This window comes from Melanotaenia boesemani, chromosome 9 (genome assembly GCF_017639745.1).
Source record: "Melanotaenia boesemani isolate fMelBoe1 chromosome 9, fMelBoe1.pri, whole genome shotgun sequence".
Lineage (NCBI taxonomy): Eukaryota > Metazoa > Chordata > Actinopteri > Atheriniformes > Melanotaeniidae > Melanotaenia > Melanotaenia boesemani.
The window spans coordinates 1,936,062-1,957,855 of record NC_055690.1 but is presented as its reverse complement, the minus strand read 5'-3'; the positions used below and the strand labels follow the sequence as shown (position 1 = coordinate 1,957,855).

Below are 21,794 nucleotides of genomic sequence, written 5' to 3'. Positions count from 1 at the left end.
GCTTTCCCAAGTTTTAACATGTCTCCTTATCCAAACCAATGGTCTGCCATCGTTTTTTAGAGTTAAAACTGGTCAAATGGAACCGAAGAGGAGATGATTCCAACTTGAAAGCCATAATTTATTATGAAATCTCCATTTAGCCACGCTGTGGCGACATGAGCACGTCACAACCAATATTTCCGCCAGAGAAGATATAAACCACTAGACCTGCTACATGAATGTGGCAAACATTGGCAAAGCCCCACAGCTGGAACTGAAAAAATCTGAAGTCCAGGAGGAAAGTTCTCGGGGGTGGGGTGGACTACCTAATCTTCCTCATTTATGATGTAGGAGCATTTTCTTCACTCCAAGTTCAGGTTAATTAAAAAAATAAGTCAAATAGAAAACCTGATATTTGTTTAGACTTATCTTCCAACTTGATTTCATTTCAGTAAACACATGATTACATGCTAAATTCCCTGACTGGCGCTGACTCAACCGCTTCACCTAGGAACCACACAGCTTCAACTAGGAACTACACAGCCGAACCTAGAAACTACATCGCTTCACCTAGGAACCACACCGCTTCAACTAGGAACCACACCGCTTCACCTAGGAAGCACACAGCTTCAACTAGGAACTACACAGCCGTACCTAGGAACCACACTGCTTCAACTAGGAACCACACCGCTTCACCTAGGAACCACACAGCCGAACCTAGGAACCACACCCCTTCACATAGGAACCACACAGCTTCAACTAGGAACTACACAGCCGAACCTAGGAACCACACTACTTCAACTAGGAACCACACCGCTTCAACTAGGAACCACACGGCTTCACCTAGGAACCACACAGCTTCAACTAGGAACTACACAGCCGTACCTAGGAACCACACCGCTTCGCCTAGGAACCACACAGCCGAACCTAGGAACCACACCCCTTCACCTAGGAACCACACCCCTTCACCTAGGAACCACACAGGTTCACCTAGGAACTACACAACCGAACCTAGGAACCACACCGCTTCACCTAGGAACCACACAGCTTCAACTAGGAACCACAGAGCTTCACCTAGGAACTACACAGCCGTACCTAGGAACCACACCGCTTCACCTAGGAACCACACAGCCGTGCCTAGGAACCACACAGCTTCACCTAGGAACCATACTGCTTCACCTAGGAACCACACAGCCGTACCTAGGAACCACACCGCTTCACCTAGGAACCACACAGCCGTGCCTAGGAACCACACAGCTTCACCTAGGAACCATACTGCTTCACCTAGGAACCACACAGCCGAACCTAGAAACTACATCGCTTCACCTAGGAACCACACAGCCAATCACCTGGACTCAAGCAAGAGCTCATCCTCTCTGGTTTGAGCACTTTGTGTCTAAACTCAAAAAAAAAAAGGATTTACTCAGTGTTTTATTCAGATTTGTTTTGGTGCATTGTGAAGAAAAATATATAAAATAAATAAAAAATGGCACAGTAACGTCTCTTTACACGGGATCTTTACAGTTATTGTAACAGTGGGATTAAAAGTAAACAGATATATACTTTATTAATCCAGGGGAAAATTCAAGCGTGCAGCAGCTGCATAAATAAAAAACTAAAAGGCATGTTGGAATAATGGTACAAACCTACATTGTATTGTATAAAAAATGTATCTAATGTAAACAGAAAACAGGTTCTATCATCTGCGGATCTGAACTGAAGGAAGGGTAGCTGCATCTTGCCCTTGTAATGTGGGTGGAGAGCAGCATGCAGACCATGTCATTAGAAAAACAGCATCTCAGTAAGTGGGTGATTAACTATGGCAGAGGGAGAGGACTGCAGGAGAAGCTGAAAATCCTGGTGATTCTAGTGTTAAAAAGCTGTTCTATAATTCTGCTTTCATTCATTCATTTGGTGCATTAACTATAAAATCAAGTCCCATCCATCAGAGCGGGTCCGGCCTGCATCCCACAAATAAAATCAGTCAGACAGACGGTTCCACTCAGACCTGGATTTACCTGGATGGAAGATGGAGGAGGATGGAAGAAGATGGAATGAAGATGGAGGAGGATGGAAGAAGATGGAGGAAGATGGAGGAGGATGGAAGAAGATGGAGGAAGATGGAATGAAGATGGAGGAGGATGGAAGAAGATGGAATGAAGATGGAGGAAGATGGAGGAAGATGGAATGAAGATGGAGGAGGATGGAAGAAGATGGAATGAAGATGGAGGAGGATGGAAGAAGATGGAGGAAGATGGAATGAAGATGGAGGAGGATGGAAGAAGATGGAATGAAGATGGAGGAGGATGGAAGAAGATGGAGGAAGATGGAATGAAGATGGAGGAGGATGGAAGAAGATGGAGGAAGATGGAATGAAGATGGAGGAGGATGGATGGAAGATGGAGGAGGATGGAAGGAAGATTGAGGAGGATGGAAGGAGGATGGATGAAGATAGTGGAGGATGGATGGAAGATGGAGGAGGATGGAAGGAAGATGGAGGAGGATGGAAGGAGGATGGATGAAGATAGTGGAGGATGGATGGAAGAAGGATGGATGGATGGAGATGGAGGAGGATGGAAGGAGGATTGTGGAGGAGGATGGAAGGAGGATGGAGGAAGATGGAGGAGGATGGAAGAAGGATGGATGGATGGAGATGGAGGAGGATGGAAGGAGGATGGAGGAAGATGGAGGAGGATGGAAGGAGGATGGAGGAAGATGGAGGAGGATGGAAGAAGGATGGATGGAGATGGAGGAGGATGGAAGGAGGATGGAGGAAGATGGAGGAGGATGGAAGAAGGATGGATGGAGATGGAGGAGGATGGCATCAGGTCCTACTTTTTTAGTTTTAAGTTTAGATCATTTATTTTGAACGTGTAAGAAGCAAACAAACAAACAAATAAATAAATAATACAGTAATGGACAGAAACAAATAATAAAAGGTAAAAAAAACACAGCTTCTGTTTATACAGTTATGTATACAATTATTTTTCTTGATCGTTCTAACGCATAACTGAAGTTTAAACCAAAATATATTAGTAATAAATAAATAAACAGTGAACCCTGTAAAATAATTTCTGTATTTAGTGGAGCTGGTTTCTGTGTGGACGTTCCCTGAGTGTCGCCTTCATCTGGGCCACAGTTTAACCCTCAAACTGAAACAGGAACTTTTCCTTGCTGCATACCTGACGGTGAGGTTCATGGCAGGTTAGGCAGTAGACTTTTTAGTACATCAGAAAATACTGTTACATGTGAACACACACACACTCAGTGCAGCTTCCTGTGTGATGTAGCGTCGTCTGTAAAAGCACAGGGTGTGTTTTTTAACACTTCTACTTGCGTTTAGCTCTGTTCTGTCCCTTTATTTGTTGTGTTTTTGTCCAAGAACTCACTAAACTTGGTTTGGCAGCCAGCACGGTTTCATGCCGGGGCAGCATTAATCCTCAACTACACAAAGAAAAGATGAAAACATTTAATACGAGAGACACTGCAGTTGGATTTCTGTTTGCATTTATTTAAACTATTGTACCAAGACACATGAGAATGTTTAAGGAATGGCCGAACATGTTTCACAAGCTATTTCCTACCCATTATGTAATATGCATCTAAGATGTTTTATTCATACAGCAGCTGTATTCAGGTGCAATTCTTACATAATAAAATTTTATTGGAAATCTATTTGTTGTGTTTTTTCTGTTATCTCAATAGACTATCGAGTACCAACTACCTGGAGTCTGTTTGCACAACACCTAACGCTGAAAGACATTGCATATCCTAGTATTTTATTTATCATGAAAAATATTGTCTTTGCAACTCTAAACAGTGTTCTCGCAAATCGCAAGTTTTCTCAATATCGTGCAGCCCTACTATAGATAAGGTAAAAATGAATTACTCTTGTTTTTCATACATAAACGTTGCTGATTAGAGAAGAAACAGTTGTAATAATTCTCTTTCACCATTCCTAATTTAGCTGTACAACATATTTCACATTCATCCCTCTAAGCTTTTGCCAAATATCGTGAAACTAAACTAGTCTCAAAGGCTAACAAAAAGAATACCCGTTTGCAGTGTTGGGGTAGTTACTCTAAAAAGTAATTAGTTACTAGTTACTCATTACTTCTGTGAATTGCAATGAAATTACTTGTTACTGCATTTGAAAAGTAACATCACTACTTATGACTTTACCATTTCTTAATTCACCGTGTAGACATGGACAAACATTGCTGCCTGTCTGCAGAGTGTTTACTGTCTATTGTAAACAAAATGGCTTTAAAACCACAAGAACAGCGTCCCTGTCTGTGGGAAGAAATGGACACACTTGTTTCATCATCATTTTATATAGTATTTTTCTAAACCTGGGCCATTCAATAGTTGACAAGGGGAGCATGTCTCCTACAATCAAACCTGCAACCAGCTTGTTAATTTCTGTCTTACCGGCTGCTGCGCTCCAGGAAATGTTGAAAAAAGCTCAGCTTGTTAAGGCGGGTCGGCTGCGTGTTTAGGCGGGGCGGCTGCTTGTTCGGGGGGGGCTGCTTGTTTAGGTGGGTCGGCTGCATGTTTAGGTGGGTCGGCTGCATGTTCAGGCGGTCAGCTGCTTGTTTAAGCGGGTCGGCTGCATGTTTAGGTGGGTCGGCTGCTTGTTCGGGGGGCGGCTGCTTGTTTAGGCGGGTCGGCTGCATGTTTGGGTGGATCGGCTGCATGTTTGGGTGGGTCGGCTGCATGTTTGGGTGGGTCGGCTGCATGTTTAGGTGGGTCGGCTGCTTGTTAGGCGGGTCGGCTGCATGTTTGGGTGGGTCGGCTGCTGAAGGACTCCTTCCACTGACTGGCGAGCAGGATCTTTCTCCACAAGTTTGGACTGAAACTGGACTGAAAATAATGTGAATATCGCCACTGACCAAAAGTCCTTATCTGTGACTCTCCAGCTGCATTTTTCTGTCTCTTTAGTTGGCGCACAATCAGCTACGTCACGCACGCAAATCGATCTCTATGGCAACGTGTCCAGGCAAGCACACACACAGGCAGCAGCATGCGTGTACTACTTAAAACAGATCAGAACTTTACACATAGAAAACACGGCTCGAGTAACACAGAAAAACATGTTACTGTAGTCCAGTAAAGTGGTTTCATTACCAATATTTTAAGTGTAACACACTACTTCGTTACCCAAAAAAGTAATATCGTTACTGTAACGTGTTACTTTGTAACGTGTTACTTTGAGTAACACGTTACTCCCAACACTGCACATTTGAAGAAAAGGAAAAAAGAAAATAATATTGCATACAGTTACCCACATATTAATATAAAAAATTGCAAAGTTATCCAATGCACAACAATATCAAAGTAACAAAGTGCAATGACGTTTTAATGTGGAAAAAGAAACCGAAGCTTCGCTATGTAGCTAGTGCACCCGATGCTACGTTTAGCATAGGTTTATGTGATTTACAATGGTACAAGCTAGCATAGCTAGCTGACCTTTCTGTTTGAAACGTCACTCATTTTCCCCTCGCCAGGACGTGGCATCTAACCTTCAGCAGCGCAACCAAACCGGAAGTGGAAGGTATATTGGCTAGGCGGAACCTTGGTTGTGCTTCACATCAGGCAATACACAGTTTTTTCCTTATTTTCCATTTTAACTTTAAATATTTACATCTCTATCTTTTTGTTGTCCACTTTACCATGTTAACCAATGACATGGAATGATAACAATAAATAGTCCTCATCTCTGTTTATCCACTTAAGCAACTTTTCTGCTGTGGGCTGCATAAGTTCCCTGAAAATGGACCAGACCGAAACTGTCCATCCTCATGGTCGTCTTGGCTCCAGCACGAATGGGCTTTTAATCTTGACATTATGGTATATCTAACATTTGGTGATGGATTCTGTGTGTGTGTCTTTGCACTGGATTAAATCAGGAAGGGCACTTATGGAGGAAGGTTGGGCCTAATTTAAGGCTGTTTGCCATCACTGATATATTCTTTTCATATTCAGGTGACACTCCCATGCAGTCTTAAAATGAGTCAAGGTACTTAACCATGAACAGGAGTACCTTTCTTCTAATGACCTGAGATAATTTGTCTACAGTAGAAGAAACAGTCTTTTTTTAAGCACTGTGTGTAGCCTTAAAGCTGATGGTGTTGTTGATCCTGCAGCCTGGAGAGCTGATGATTTACTATGAGCTAGAGGAAGGTGAGAGCAGCAGCTCCAGGGGCATCGTGGAGGTCTGCCCAGACACCAACAGGTGAGGCTACTCCTGACCTGCACAGAGATTCCAGCTCATGGATCTGTTTTAACCCGCTTTCTGTTCCAGGATAACTGGCTTCTTGGAGAAACCTCAGGCTGGGCTAACAGAGTCCCGGCTGGCCAGCGTGGTGTTCTACTGCATCCAGAAGGAGACGCTGACCCACATGTCAGACTTCCTCAGCCATAAGCCGGAAGCCAGAGACCGAACATTCGGACAATTCTGGGTTCGTAGCTTCGCTCGTGCTGAAGGAAACAAAACAAAGAATAACTTGAGAAATGTGTCATGAACTCTGCTTGTCATCTTCAGGAGTGGCTCATCAATGAGAAGCAGCTGGATGTGTTTGGTATGAAGCTTCCTACCGGCTTCCAGCTCATTGGACAAGTGGTTTGTATCCGTGTATCAGACAACCGTTGAATAAGTGGCCAGTGTTGTATGAAAATTACCAAGAGTAAAGAGTAAGAGTAAAAGTATATGAGGTTTATTACAGGATAAGAAAAATACAGACCAAAGTTGCAAATTAGCGAGAACTGTCTTGTTAACTCCGGCTGCAAACAAGAGGACTCTGATTTGTTCCATTTAAAAATCAGTTTTATTCAACCTGATCCAAGCTGAAGGCCAGTCTCTGGACTGATTAAAGGAAGGAGAGACTGTGAGGCGCCGTTCCCTTACTGTCTCACCCAAACAGGCTGCTATTTTCTAAACAACTGTTCGTATCAAGCCGCTGCCCCGTCAGTCTCAACCTTTCCCCATATCACAAGTCTGGAAGAGAAGTGGTCAGCCTGACCTCACACAAGAACCCACCAGGAGAATAATAACTTCAATGGTCTATATAAAGGAAAATACACATTATAAAATGTAATTGAGGGTAATAAAGGAATAAATGTATCATATGAATACAAGAATGATTCCACTTGTGATTGTTATATGAGTAAATATGATCGATTACCATATGCATTAAAATTACTTCCACACCAGACCTTATCAGGGGGTCAGGAAATGGTTGTGGTCCTCTCACACCAGAGAGACACGACACATAAAACATCTGCATCCTGGTGCGGTAGTAGGGGGGTCGGTTCTGGTCTACTGTCTGGTGGTGGTGATGTGGTTGATGTTTAAAGGAGGTAGCTTTCTTGGTTGGGGGCAGAGCCCATGTGCCTTGTATTGAGTCGCTGCTGATGGGTTTCCCCACGTTAGCTTAAAACTAAGCATAGAACTGGATAGCACTGCTGCGTAGCCTCATGCTAACATCAGGTTATTAGCCTTACATACCTTCATATACTCACAGGAACTATATCTCTTCTAGAAACGTGCAGCCACATGGCAACATTTTTATAGGATGAATAATTAAAAACTACTTTATACTTTACTTCAAACTGGTGCCGTGATACTGGTGATGTGATACTGGTGATGTGATACTGGTGTAGTGATACTGGTGATGTGATACTGGTGTAGTGATACTGGTGTAGTGATACTGGTGATGTGATACTGGTGTAGTGATACTGGTGATCCATGCAGGTCTGGAAAGATGTTTCTGTTATCCCCAGGGACCTGTCAATCACTTGAGGTGGACCGTCCACACCCCCCACACACACATACACACATCCTCTCTCTCTCTGTAGCTCCGCCCCTATGTTCAGGAACTTCCACCCTCAGAAATCATTTATTTGATTGCATTTCCACATCAGGGCCTGTCGGACTACACCAAGTGGCTCACTCACTATTCCACCAAGAAGCAGGACAACCCTGCTAAACCAATCACGTGCCGTTCTTATGCTAGGTGAGAAAACACAGACTCTGCTGTCGTTTTCAGCTCCAGTTGCGCTGGATTCACCAGTTCTGATTTCCATATCTTTGTTTGACTCACAGGGTGGGATTGATGGGAAATCCCTCAGATGGCTTCAATGGGAAAACCATCGCCATGAGCATCTCTAACTTCTGGGCCGAGGTCACTCTGGTGGAGAGCCAGACTTTGGTAATGGCTGTGTTTGCACAGAAGCTGAAACGCCTCCATCAGGGTCCCATGCAGCTAAAACTCTGAATTTCTGGGCTTTTTTAGGTTTTAGTCCCTCATCCACTCAACGACCCCACAGAGTTTGGCAGTCTGCAGGATTTGTTCTGCATCAGCAGGAAGGAGGGGTGAGTAGGATGAGCTGAAACACAGCAGGCGCTCATGTTCAGCGTGTTTACATCTGATTTCGTTACTGGTTGCAGGTATCTGGGAGGTCTGCGACTGCTGCAGGCCACGTGTAAGAAGTTCTACCAGTTCTGCTCCAAGCAAGGGTAAGGCCAGCATGACTTCTGTATCATTTCCACCAAAGCCAGGCTTGTTTCTGAAATAAGAGTTTTCTACAAAGGCTGTCACAGTATCAGCTTCACTACTCCATCATCATGGCCAGAAGTCAGATTTTATCATGTTGTCTCCGTTGGGTCCCCCAGACAAACTTAGCACCACTGCCTTCTTCTGACTGGATGGGCAGACATCTGCTACCTGAAACATCTGGATGTTTACTCTCAAAAGATGATCCGCAATAAATCCCACCCACTCGAAACCTATAATATATAAATCATATTTCCATCCATAAAGCTGCAGGAAGAGCCAGGAGAGATGAAATAATATTAATCCCAGAGGGAAACTGGAAGTCAATCTGCTGACATTAACCAAAGTATTTTCATTCTGTAAACGTCCACATCAGGTGTGGTTCAACATGTGGCTCATCGGCCTGAGTCCACTAACTGAGGCGACTGCTGCAGGATCTGTTGTTGGCATAGAGGCTTCAGGCGGTTAATGGAGGTACCGGAACTGTTCTACGTTCTGGTGTCTGGGTCCCAACACCCGGCTGGAGCACCAGGAACCAGAAAGAAATTTTATTTACACTAAATAAACTGCTACCAGTCTCAGGTGTATCTGTACACGTTCGTTTTCTAGATGAAAACAAGGGAATAAATGAGCTGATCCTCCTCTCTGGCGTCTTCCTCTGACATGGCGTTGACAGCATCTCCACCTGCTGCCCTCCTCCACCTTTCTGACCTGGTGATGAAACCTGGTCAAGTTTTCCAACGTGGTCCATCAGGATCTCCGTCTTACATTCCAGAGAAATCATCTTCTTCCCTCTTTTTCCTCCTGAGCCATCATGGAAATGATGTGATGTATTACAGGCGTCCACCTGACCTTTTATAGCCACCATGTGGGCGGGGCAAGGCGTTCCCTCACGTGCACCAACTTTAGAGTTGGTTCTGATTTCTAAACCAAAACAGAGATGGGACGTGCGTGCACATTCTTTTATAAATCTTGAAGTTTTTGTGCGCCACATTTCTTGTTTTCCTACATATGCCACCTGTAGTGTGCTTTGCTCAGGTTTAGACATGAAGCCCCAGGAGCCCAAGGCAAACAGGTCCTAGGGAGGGACCAGACCCTAGAGTTGCTCAAAAAGACCTCCTATGATGTACAAGATGCCCGTCTCTGGGACGACCCTCTGGAGCCAGGTTAGACATCGAGTGTCCGGTGGCTGGTTAGTGGGCCCACTACCTGTGGGAGGGGCCAAGGAAGTAAGGTCCGGTTAGGGCTGGATGATGGCAGAAAGCAAGGACCTGGGTGGTCTGGTCCTCAGCTACAAAAGCTGGCTTTAAGGATATAACATGTCATGATGTTTCTGTGATTTGGTTCTAGTGAAATATGGTGGAAAGGGGGATCTGGGAATGTCTAAGTGTCCTGGTTTTCCTGCTTCCTGCTTTGCTGCCATGTGGATGCTTCCTGCTTTGCTTTCCCTTCTGCTTAATTTTCCTTCTTTTTTCTTATCTTTACCAGCAAGAAATGTAAAAACAGGGATTTCTGGTCACTGGAACGAATATATTTTATGATAAATTTAGTTGATTGCCATCAGAGAACTAGTGGAATAATGTCTCCTAACCCTGCAGTACCAGTGAGCTGCACTGAGTGTGAGCAACTTTCTTTGAGGATAACACAGCTGGAGAAGAGGATTGAAACACTGCAAGACATTCGTGTGAATGAAGAATTTATTGACTCTATTGCAGCTTCTGTACAAGCTAGCTGGAAAGATCCCAAACAGGACAGTCATCAAAAATATATATATATATGAACATTTTGTCACTTGCCCTGACGAAGACCCTGTTGGCTGAAACGCGTAGGCATGTATATTTTTTAATTAGAGTAGCCATGATTTAATATTTAATAAAAAAGGCTTTTTATTCCTTATCTTTTTGAGTGCCTCAGTTATCTCTTTATAGTATTTATTGTAGATCATTTAATAACAAACTAATATCAGCCATTGACTCAGCAGCTCCAATTAAAGCAAAAGCAGTGTTATTAGATCCAGTCTTTTATCTAACAAAAGCTGATTTTAGCAGATCTAAGGCCTTGTTTTTACCTGAGGAAACACTGGAGAGTTTGTCCTGGTTGATGCAAAGATGCTTGGTTTAGTTTTCTCCCAAATAAACCCAACAACCTGCCTTTTAGTCCCCATTCCCACATCACTCTTAAGAACATTTTATGGTTTCTTTGAGCCTGAACTTATAAATGTTGTAAATTACTCTCTTGTCTTCCCCTCTGCCTTTAAAACGGCGGTGTGAGGACCCTTCTGAAGAAGAGTCATTAAGATCCAAGCATTCTTGATAACTACCAACCTGTATCCACCTTACTGTTTTTAAGCAAAATGACAGAAAAGAAAAGATAAGAATCCTTTATTTTGGGGAAATTTTGGTGCTACAGCAGCAAAGGTGATGGTATAAAACCAGTGTAAAAAACAGCATTACAGATGAGAACAAAAACACTGTACAGAGCAAAAAGTATATAAAAAGTATATAAAAATCTTTATAGGTCTATATAAAAGCATATATACAGAATGAGTTTACAGTATTATAGTGATGATATTGCACGTCTGTGTACATTATTAGTTGCATTGTGGCTGTGTGGCTACCGGAAGCAGTGCAGATTGTAGAGTAACAGCAGCAGGAAGGAAGGACCTGCGGTATCTCCTTCACACCGTGGGTGAAGCAGCCTGTCACTGAAGGAGCTGCTCAGTGTTGTTAAAAAGCCAGATACAGTAGATCACCAGATTTTACTAGACAGACTCAGAAGTCTGGTAGGCCTCTCAGGTACTGTTCTTAAATGGCTTTACTCTGACAGATCGACAGTTTATCAAAGACCCATAAAATCCAAAGTGGGGTTCCCCAAGGACCAATTCTAGGCCGACTTTTTTAAAATCTGTACATGTTGCCTCTTTGGGATTTTGGGATGTCATCAGGAGACACAGCATTGATTTCCACAGCTATGCTGATGATACGCAGCTTTACATCTCCGTGTCTCCTGAAGACCTGGAGCCACTTAACGTCCTTTTAAACTGGATTTTAGACATAAAGTCATGGATGGCAGAGAACTTCTTACAGCTCAACCAGGACAAAACTGAAGTCTTAATTATCGTCCTGAAGACAAGAGAGAGACCATTTTACCAGAATTACATCATTTTAATCCTTCTCAGTGTGGGAGAGATCTGGGTGTTCTTTTCGACTCTGAGCTGGATTTTATTTCACATATTAGAAACCTAACAAAACTGGATTTTATCATCTTAAAAGCATCACCAGAGACGTCCATTTCTCTTTCTTGCCAGCACAGAGGTGCTGATTCTTTTATTTCTAGTAAATTAGATTACTGTAATGCCCTGCTCTCTGGTTTTCCCCAAAAGTCTATTTCTAACCTACCGCTACTTCAGAACTCAGCAGCAGAGTTCTGATGAGGACCAGAGGGCGGGATGACATCACACCGGTTTTAAAAGCACTGCATTGGCTCCCCATACGTTTCAGGATTGATTTTAAGCATCTTTTAGCGGTTTACAAATGTGTTAATGGCCCTCTTATTTATTTGACCTGCTTTTAAATTATGAACTCTCATGGACCCTGAGGTCCTCTGGTACCAGCCTTTTAGTTGTTCCAAGGGTGAGGACCAAAACCTACGGCGATGCCTCTTTCCATTGTTACATCCCTTGTCTGTGGAACAGTCTGCCAGAGAACCTCAGGGCTGCAGTGATTATTGATGTTTTTAAAAAGAGGCTTAAGACCTTTTTACCTTAGCTTTTAACTAAATTTTATTTGGTCATAATTTATTTTATATAATTTTAATTCACGTTATTTTCATTTTACTCAACTGTATTTTTTTATTTATTCATTAATATTTTCTTAGTTGTTCTTATTGCTTCTTAAGGTTATTTAATCTTTGTTTTAACTCCAGTGTTTTCCTCATGGGGATCCTCCAGGGTGGGGGTTTTACCTGCTCGGTCTGGAAGTTGTTGCCATGGTGATCGTCCTTGTCTGGGTGACTGGGGCCCTGCACTGCAGCCTTATGGCGATGGTGTGGACCCCAGCCTGCCCTGTTCAGGATGGTTGCCATGGCGGCAACGGATTGTTGTAGACGGATCCCCATGAAATTGTTTCCTCACAACAGCATCAGGCCAGATGTTTATAACTTTTAGTATTTTATACCTACATTCAGTTTAGAGACAGAAACTAGGGAGTCATTGTTGTGCAGAATGGGGGGGGGGGGGGGCTGCTTTGTGTGTGTGTATACGTGTGTGTGCGTGCGACTGTGTGAAAGACTTTGAGTGTATTTTATTCATTGTTATGTAATCTATTTTGATGTGTGTTAAGGCTTGTTTTATTTTAATGTACATGAATTGCTTTTTTATTGTGTAAAGCACTTTGTGTGTCCTTCAGCAGGAAAAGCGCTTTATAAATAAAGTTTGATTTGATTTGATGTATTGGTCTCTTGTATTGGAGAAAAACCTGACCAATTTACCAGTGGATCTGCTTTCCAGCCACAACCAGTGCTAACAAGCTTTAGTTAGTGACTGAGATCATTGAGGTGGTCAGGACTGCCTCGCAGTTGGATTAAAACGACATTCTGTGCCACGGTAACAGCAGGAGTCTTTTCTCCTTATTTTAGCTTTTAGCCTTAGGATCACTCTTCTTTCTCTTTGACATACCTTATCCTGAGACTATGACCCTGATGTAACATCTGCTGTGTTTTCTGCAGCATCGCTTTGACAAAGCAGAACTTCACACTGAAGTATGACACCAACATTCCTCGGCAAGTGGTGAGAATCTGCCCAGAATTTCAGAAATTAACCTGTAAGAAAAGAGAAAAGACACGTTATGAAACACTGATGTAATTCTTTCTGTTTTTGAATAAAGGGTCTTGCTGGAAGCAGGTAAAGAGCTCCAGCCTCCTCTTAAAAAGACACTTTTTCTGACCTTGAATTCAATAATCCAATATTTTAATCTTTTGTTGCAGTGCCATCGTTTCCGCTACTCTGAAGTGTCTCATGAAATTCTACAACATCACAGACAATGTAAGTGTTTGATGTACCATTTCTTTTAACTCTTATCAATTTAATTTAGTTCAGCTTTATTTTTATAGCGTCACTTGACAACATCGTCATCTCAGGGTTTCACAGACAATCAATTCCAACCAATTCATAATCAATAACAGCCTCGTTAAGGAAGACCAACAGACTGCGTCGAAACCTGGCTTTAATCCAATCTTCCATCCTGAGCTGCAAGAGGCCACAGTGGAAAGGAAAAACCAAGCAGAACCAGAACCAGAACCCGGCTCAGGGAGGGCGGCCATCTGCCTGGACCGGCTGGGGTGGAGAGGCCAGGAAAGAGAGACCAGCAGACCCTGCAGCTTGTATCCAGGAAGACCTGCTGAGAGGAGAAACACGTTAATGATGCAGGTACTGTCACGTTTCTACATGGAAGGAGCAGAGAGATGAAGAGGAAGAGCCCAGTGCATCATGGGACATCCCTCAGCAGTCTAAAGCTATGGCAGCACAACTAAGGGATGGCTAGACCCCCCTAGCTACCAGATCTATCAGAAGGAAGGTTTTAAATCTGATCTTAAAGTTAGAGAGGCCGTCTGCCTCCCGAACCCAAACTGGGAGCTGCTTCCATTAGAAAGGAGCCTGATACCTGAAGGTTCCGCCTCCCATTGGACTCTTAGTAGACCTGCAATCTGGGAGCTAAGTGCTCTGTGGGGAATATCTGGAATTCTGAGGTCCCTGATCTACAATGGCACCTGGTCATGGAGAGCTTTATATGTGAGGAGAAGAATTTTAAATTCTATTCTGGATTTAGCAGGGAGCCGATGAAGAGAAGCTAAAACTGGAGAAAAATGATCTCTCTTGCCAGTTCTCATCAGAACCCTCGCTGCAGCATTCTGGATCAGCTGGAGACTCTTCAGGACATATCTGGGACAGGACAATAATAAGGAACTGCAGTAGTCCAGTCTGGAAGTAACGAAAGCATGGACTAGTTTTTCCTCATCACTCTGAGACAGGATGTCCCTGATTCTAGCAGTATAACGTAGGTGGAAGAAGGCGGTTCTAGAAACATGTTTTATATGCGAGCTCAAGGACAGATCCTGGTCCAGAATAACTCCAAGGTTCTTCCCTGTAGCACTGGAAGCCAAATTAATGCCATCCAGATTAATTACATAGCTGGACTTTTTGTCCTGATTTTTTCAGGTCCAAAGACAACAACCTCAGTCTGTCTGAGTTTAGAAGGAGAAAATCCTGAGTCATCCAGGTCTTTATGTCTTTATGACAGCTTTGTAAGCTAACACACTGATTGGTTTCACCAGGCTTCATGGAGAAGTAAATCCGAGTATCATCTGCATAGCAGTGAAGTTTATATCATGCTGTCTAATGACAGTACCTCAGGAAAGCATGTAGAAAGTTCACATGGACACAATACAAAACCCTGAGAACTTCCATGACTTTGGTGTGTGACGAAAACTCATCATTTACATTAAAAATTTTAAATTTATCAGATAAACATGACTTAAACCAGCCTAATGCAGTTCCCATTAACAGTCCAGACCTGAGTCCTTTATCTGAGACCATGAGGAGATCATTGGTATCCTCCACCAGGTCTGTTTCTGGGCTATGATGAGATCTAAGTCCTGACTGAAATTCCTCAAACAGATTATTTCTGCTCAAATGGGCACATAGTTGAGCTGAAACTATTTTATCAAGAATTTTATACATGAAGGGGGGATGGATAAAGGTCTACAATTAGCTAACACTCCTGGGTTGAGAGTCAGTTTTTAGGTAAAGGTTTGACTCCGGCAGTCTTGAAAGATGGAGGGAGCTCTTCTGTTGACCAGGTTCAGTACAGATATGTTAACTAAGGGAAAACTTTCTTAAAGTTTGGTTGGGATGGGGGAAGGTTTAGATGAAGCTGGAATTCTGGTTGGCTCGGACAGCTGGACGGGACAGAAATCGTCCAATCAGAAATTAGTTTCTGCAGAAGTCTAGAGTCATTAATAGAGGGAAGGAAATCGTGTGTTTCACTCTAATAGAAACTGTTTTGTTTATGAAGAAAGTCATGAAGTCATTGAAGCTGAGAGGTAAAGGAATACCTCTCAATGACATCAATGATCAATAATCATCTGTTCTAGCCTTACGCAGGGTTTTGTGGTCAAAGGTTTCTTTCATTGGTTCTGCTCTTCCTCTGCTTCATTCTGGTACCGAAGGATCTACCTAAACCAATCCGAGCGAACTTCATCCTGAACGTGGAGACCGATGAGCTTTTCATCACCGCAGGGCTGCAGGACAGAGTGGTGCAGGTCAGTCTTCAACACTAAGCAACCTGCTTCTGTCAGGACTAAACAGCAGCTCAGACAAACAGAAACTGTTTGTTCCTGTGTTTGCAGGTCTATGAAGGATTAATCTACATGGATTTCAGCAGGAAGCTCATGGAAGAGCAGGGATACGGTACTGATGATGGCTGAAAAGATCTATTCAAAGTCCATTATAGTAAATGTAAATGAGTAAATACAATCCCAGTTCTTAAAATGTTGTATAATATAAATAAAAACACAATGTAATGATTTTAAAATCCCATCAGGTCATATTTTCTTCCCAGTAGAAGATAAACAACATGTCAGATGACGAAACTGAGACATTTCACCAGGTGATGGAAAATATGAGCTGATAGTGAATCTGATGCAGCAACACGTCTGGAAAAAGTAGTTCCAGGGTGATGTTCGGCACGGTGGAAAAAGTAGTTCCAGGGTGATGTTCAGCACGGTGTAAAAAGTAGTTCCAGGGTGATGTTCAGCATGGTGTGAAAAGTAGTTCCAGGGTGATGTTCAGCATGGTGTAAAAAGTAGTTCCAGGGTGATGTTCAGCACGGTGTAAAAAGTAGTTCCAGAGTGATGTTCAGCACGGTGTAAAAAGTAGTTTCAGGGTGATGTTCAGCACGGTGGAAAAAGTAGTTCCAGGGTGATGTTCAGCATGGTGTAAAAAGTAGTTCCAGGGTGATGTTCAGCACGGTGTAAAAAGTAGTTCCAGGGTGATGTTGAGCACGGTGTAAAAAGTAGTTCCAGGGTGATGTTGAGCACGGTGTAAAAAGTAGTTCCAGGGTGATGTTCAGCATGGTGTAAAAAGTAGTTCCAGAGTGATGTTCAGCACGGTGTAAAAAGTAGTTCCAGAGTGATGTTCAGCACGGTGTAAAAAGTAGTTTCAGGGTGATGTTCAGCACGGTGGAAAAAGTAGTTCCAGGGTGATGTTCAGCTCGGTTTAGCATCTCTTCTTCTAACATGTCTGGAAACGTCGGGGAAGTGAGGAGACCAGTTGCTGGAGTTTTAGGAGAGGAATGTTGTCCCATTATGGCAGTGCTGCCTGAGGGCCCAATGATCACCAGCATCCAGCCTTGTCCCATGCACACAGAGATTCCTCCTGATTCTCTGAATCTTCTGATGATATTCTACACTGTAGATGGAAGATCTTCAAAGTCTGAGGAACATTTTTTTTAAATTGTTCCACAGTTTTAGATCCAGTTTGTCTCAGATTGGTGAAGCTCTGTCCATCTTTCCATCTGAGAGACTCTGCCTCTCTGAAATGCTCCTTTTATACCAGTCATGTTACTGACCTGTTGCCAGGTAACCTGATTAGTTGTCCAATGCTCCTCCAGGTGTTCTGGTTTGTACCAGGTACTTTTCCAGCCTTTTGTTGCTCCTGTTCCAACATTTTTCCATCAGATTCACTATCAGCTCATATTTTCATCCCATGGTGAAACGTCTCAGTTTCATCCTCTGACATGTTTTTATCTTCTACTGGGAAAAAAACATGAGTTGATTTGTAAAACATTACATTTTGATTTTATTTACAATTTACACAAAATCCCAACTTTGTTGGAATCTGGGTTGTATTGATCACACTTGAAGTGGCTCCATTTTAGTGACAAGCCTTTAGCAGATAGGTTGTTTGATGCATGTTTGAGGACCTGTTTGCAGATCTCCTGTAGATTCAGGCTGCCTCCATGTTCTCTGGTTTCTCATGTAATCCCAGACTGACTTCATAATGTTTATCTGAAGGCTCTGTAAGGCCGTACCATCTGGTTCAGGACTGTTCTTCTGTCGATCTGGGAGGAATCAGATGCTGCATGGCCTTATTCTGTGTTGTTCTCTGTCAGGTGACTATGTTTCCCTGGACATGAGCGACCTTCCACTGTTTTGGCTGGCCTACCTGAGTGATCCGAGTGACTCTGGGCGCATCCACAGCAACATCAGACAACGCTGGCTCGCTGGTACGCTGAAACACTGGAATCTGGTACAGTCCTGGTTTTTAGAGACACTGATGTTGGTGACTCTGCAGCCGCAAGTTTTCTCTGAATAGTGAGATGAAAATATTTTTAAATTATAACACACTAGAAATTAATGTGAGATGGTTTACATTTCTTTAAAATGATGCTATGTGACTCCTGATGGATAAAATATTCTAGATGAAGATTTTTCCTGAAATAGGGGAATGTGTTGAGAACTAAATAACATCAGAATGATGAATGGAAATGTGAACCGTGAAGAGGTCTGGAATGAGATCCCAGTCTGACACAGCTTTTGTGGAAATTCCTCTGGGTGATTTTCCACTAAAGATGAACCGGTTAGGGTGCTAGAGCTTCCAAAGACGGCGCCAAGGCAGTGCTGCATCATTACGTCATCTAATCAGCCTGACTACATTACAGACATTACAGCAGACGCTTTTGTCCAAAGCGATAGTTACGGTAGTTCGGCAGTAGTGTTAAGGGTCTTGCCTAAGGACCCAGCTGGGAGGTGTTAATTCATCCCCTGGGGGGGATTCGAACTCTGGTCTCCGGCATGGAAGATGGATGCCTTGCCAACTGGAGGAGTTTGCACCTGGCTGATTGAGGAGTCATCTGTTAATGGCTGTTTATCAACGTTTAATAACCAAGCGCAGAGAACGACAACTACGTTTAGGGAGAAAGGTAATTAATCAAAGTCATTTTACGATATTGTTCTAGCCGTTGTCCATTTTCTTCTGTGTTATTAAGACGAACTGGGATTCGAAGGTCTCCTGTTATCTGGGCACATCCGCGGTCAGGACTCAATTGTTCCAGATTTTACCGTGCAGCAGTTTGTGCAAAACTTCTGTGTTTCGCGGGAATCTTTCCAGTACGTCTGTGATCAGACCAAAACCTTCTTTCTGAAGTATCCCGGTCCAAAAGCAGGTAGCAGCTGCCATCTGGAAGCTGTCTACCGGTGGTGAATACAGGGCTATCAGCCATGTTTTTGGCGTAGGTCAGAGCACAGTGTTCAGCTGTGTCCAGGAATTTTGCAATACTGCCATTAAGGTGCTTCTTCCAGTGCATATCGTGACTCCTGATGCCTTAAAGTTACTGGAGATGGCCATATATTTTAAAAGCTGCTGGAGAGCCTCTCCAGTGTGTGGGTAGATGGCAGCCATATTCTAATCATTGCACCAGGAAATTATCCCGAGGACTACTACAGACGCAAAGAATGGCATTCACTTGTTCTGCAAGCAGCAGTGGATGGAAACGGACTCTTTTGGGATGTGTGTGTTGGCTTTCCAGGGAGTGTGCATGATGCTAGAGTCCTGCGTCAGTCTGATTTGTGGGGACTAGTCAGCAGTGGTCGGTTACTGGAGCATAACAAGCTCACAATATCAGGCTGTTAAGTTGGACATTACCCGATTGGAGATTCTGCTTACCCCATGCAGAAGTGGCTGATGAAAGCCATGCACGGTCACTTTTGGAAATGGCTTTTGGGAGGTTAAAAGGACACTGGAGGTCGTTTCTGAAAACAAATGACTGCACTCTGGAGCTCAGCAGGAAAATGGCCATGACCTACTGTATTCTCCGAAATATTTGTGAGGAGCATGGTGACAACTTTGAGCTACCAGACTTACCGGATCACCGTCAGCCTCCAGTACAAGCAACACCTGACCATGTTGAAGGGTCTGACATCAGGCCAGCTTTAATTGAGTATTTTATCCTTGAGGAGCAATAAGAGTCTAGCATATCATCTATTGTTCACACATCATTGCATTCTATCAAATGGTGTAAATTTATTAATAAAGAGCCGATTTGACTGTTTACCGACTTTAGTTTGCATTTGTTATAAGTATGCCACTATTCAATACTGATAAATATGAAAAATAAAACAGTTCGAATTAAGAAAGGTTTTATAGTGAAAATAGAACACATATAAAACTAGAGTAAACAGAGGACGCGATTATTTTTGGGAGAGTCCCTCCATTACGGACAGCATGCGCACCATCAGTCCAATCATTGCACTGCCATTGGCCTCCATTTTTTGCAGGCTTTTCAGCAAAGCAAACTGCTCATTTCTCTCGCCGTCCTAATGCAGTTTGTTCTCAGACCTCTTCGGGTACTCAAGCAGCTCTGTGTTACAGTCCTGCCTCCATTTACTTGTTCACCACAAAGAAAATATTAAGTATCAATTACTTAACTCTTGTCGGGCACTCGTTAAAATTTTTGGAAATTTAACTCATCAACCATATAAAGGAGTGTTATTGCAGGATATTACCAGACTAAAACTTGGATACTTTTTTCTAAAATAACTAGACTTATACAGTTATAACTTGGTATGGTTCTGTTTTATTGCAGAGGAATTTTTTATGCCCAATGACATCAGCCCATATACTGGCCCGTCTCCTAGTTTACTGGCGCATCTCCCGTTTTACTGGCTCACCTCCTGGTATACTGGCCCGTCTCCCAGTTTACTGGCCCGTCTCCTGGTATACTGGCCCGTCTACCGGTTTCCTGGCCGTCAACTGGTTTACTGGCCGTCTCCTTGTAAAGTGGACCATAATTCCGGTTTACTGGCCCGTCTCTTGGTATACTGACCCGTCAAGTGGTTTACTTGCCCTTCTCCTGGTGTACTGGCCCATCTCCCGGTTTACTGGTCCGTCTCCTGGTATACTGGCCCTACTCCCGGTTTACTGGCCCGTCTCCTGGTTTACTGGCCCGTCTCCTGGTATACCGACCCGTCTCCTGGTTTACCGGTACCATCTCCTGGTATACTGGCCCGTTTCCTGGTTTACCGACCCTTCTCCTGGTATACCTGCCATTCTTCTAATATACTGGTCTATCTCCTGGTTTGTTAGCCAGTCTCCAGGTTTACCGGCTCGTCTCCTGGTTTGCTGGCCCGTCTCCTGGTTTACTGGCTTGTCTCCTGATTTACCAGCCCGTCTCCTGGTTTACCAGCTTGTCTCCTGGTACACTGGCCATTCTCCTGGTTTACCGGCTCCTCTCCTGGTTTGCTGGCCCATAATAATAATGGATTAGATTTATATAGCGCTTTTCAAGGCACCCAAAGCGCTTTACATTGTGAATCCATTATTCATCCACTCCTCACTCATACCTGGTGATGGTAAGCTACGTGTGTAGCCACAGCTGCCCTGGGGCAAGCTGACGGAAACGTGGCTGCCAGTCTGCGCCTACGGCCTCTCCGACCATCACCGAACATTCATCCACACATTCATACACCAGCGATGCCAACACTGGAGGCAAGGAGGGTTAAGTGTCTTGCCCAAGGACACAACAAAAGATGACTGCGGGAGTGGGAATCGAACTGCCGACCTTCCAATCATTGGACGACCTGCTCTACCGCCTGAGCCACTGCCGGCCATCTCCTGGTTTACTGGCTTGTCTCCTGGTCTACCAGCCCGTCTCCTGGTATACTGGCCCATCTCCTAGAATTCTGTACCATGATTCTACGGTTGAAAGCATTTTCCTTTATCTGTTGGTTCAGTGGTGTAACGGAACAACTAGAGCAGCCTGCTCTCCATAGTTAAAACCTGTTCTAAGATTACTAGATTACTAAGATTACTAGAGTTGGACAGAGTGCCTGGTCTTCCCTCTGGGAGCTTCAGGTGAACCCTATCTCTAAGGGAGAACCCGGCCACCCTGCGGAGAAAACCTATTTCGCCCACTTGTATTTGGGATCTTGTTCTTTCGATCACTGCCCACAGCTCGTGATCATAGGTGAGGGTAGGAACATAGATCGACCGGTAAATCGAGAACTTTGCCTTTTGGCTCAGCTCCTTCTTCACCACGACAGGCCGATGCAGAGTCCGCATCACTGCAGACGCCGCACCGATCCGCCGTGGCTCAGCTCCTTCTTCACCACGACAGACCGATGCAGAGTCCGCATCACTGCAGACGCCACACCGATCGGCCTGTCCATCTCCCGCTCCATCCTTTCCTCACTCCTGAACAAGACCCC

The 21,794-nt window shown here is 43.8% G+C and overlaps 2 protein-coding genes across 5 annotated transcripts in view; both read left to right on the top strand.

The window, feature by feature from the left end:
* The window catches only part of LOC121646587 (glucuronokinase with putative uridyl pyrophosphorylase), a 32,969-nt gene that overhangs the window by 3,117 nt on the left and 8,058 nt on the right, over nucleotides 1–21,794 (top strand). For 3 of the 4 annotated variants that reach the window (XR_006011662.1, XM_041995669.1, XM_041995668.1), the window contains exons 6-18: nucleotides 6,126–6,214; nucleotides 6,284–6,440; nucleotides 6,524–6,601; nucleotides 7,903–7,994; nucleotides 8,084–8,189; nucleotides 8,274–8,353; nucleotides 8,429–8,497; nucleotides 13,260–13,320; nucleotides 13,418–13,434; nucleotides 13,518–13,575; nucleotides 15,759–15,851; nucleotides 15,939–15,999; nucleotides 17,702–17,815. Coding sequence is in view for 3 of the 4 variants with exons in the window: in XM_041995669.1 (XP_041851603.1) it covers nucleotides 6,126–6,214; nucleotides 6,284–6,440; nucleotides 6,524–6,601; nucleotides 7,903–7,994; nucleotides 8,084–8,189; nucleotides 8,274–8,353; nucleotides 8,429–8,497; nucleotides 13,260–13,320; nucleotides 13,418–13,434; nucleotides 13,518–13,575; nucleotides 15,759–15,851; nucleotides 15,939–15,999; nucleotides 17,702–17,815 (1,075 nt within the window). In the remaining variant the exon portion in view is untranslated. Of the gene's footprint in view, nucleotides 1–6,125; nucleotides 6,215–6,283; nucleotides 6,441–6,523; nucleotides 6,602–7,902; nucleotides 7,995–8,083; nucleotides 8,190–8,273; nucleotides 8,354–8,428; nucleotides 8,498–13,259; nucleotides 13,321–13,417; nucleotides 13,435–13,517; nucleotides 13,576–15,758; nucleotides 15,852–15,938; nucleotides 16,000–17,701; nucleotides 17,839–21,794 lie in introns of all 4 variants that reach the window. The other variant, XM_041995670.1, reaches the window with a different exon arrangement.
* LOC121646596 (extensin-like) lies at nucleotides 65–2,087 on the top strand. Its single transcript, XM_041995689.1, has 2 exons — nucleotides 65–326; nucleotides 432–2,087. Exon 2 carries the CDS (start codon nucleotides 447–449, stop codon nucleotides 1,362–1,364), a length of 918 nt encoding a protein of 305 aa, XP_041851623.1. The 5' UTR covers nucleotides 65–326; nucleotides 432–446; the 3' UTR covers nucleotides 1,365–2,087.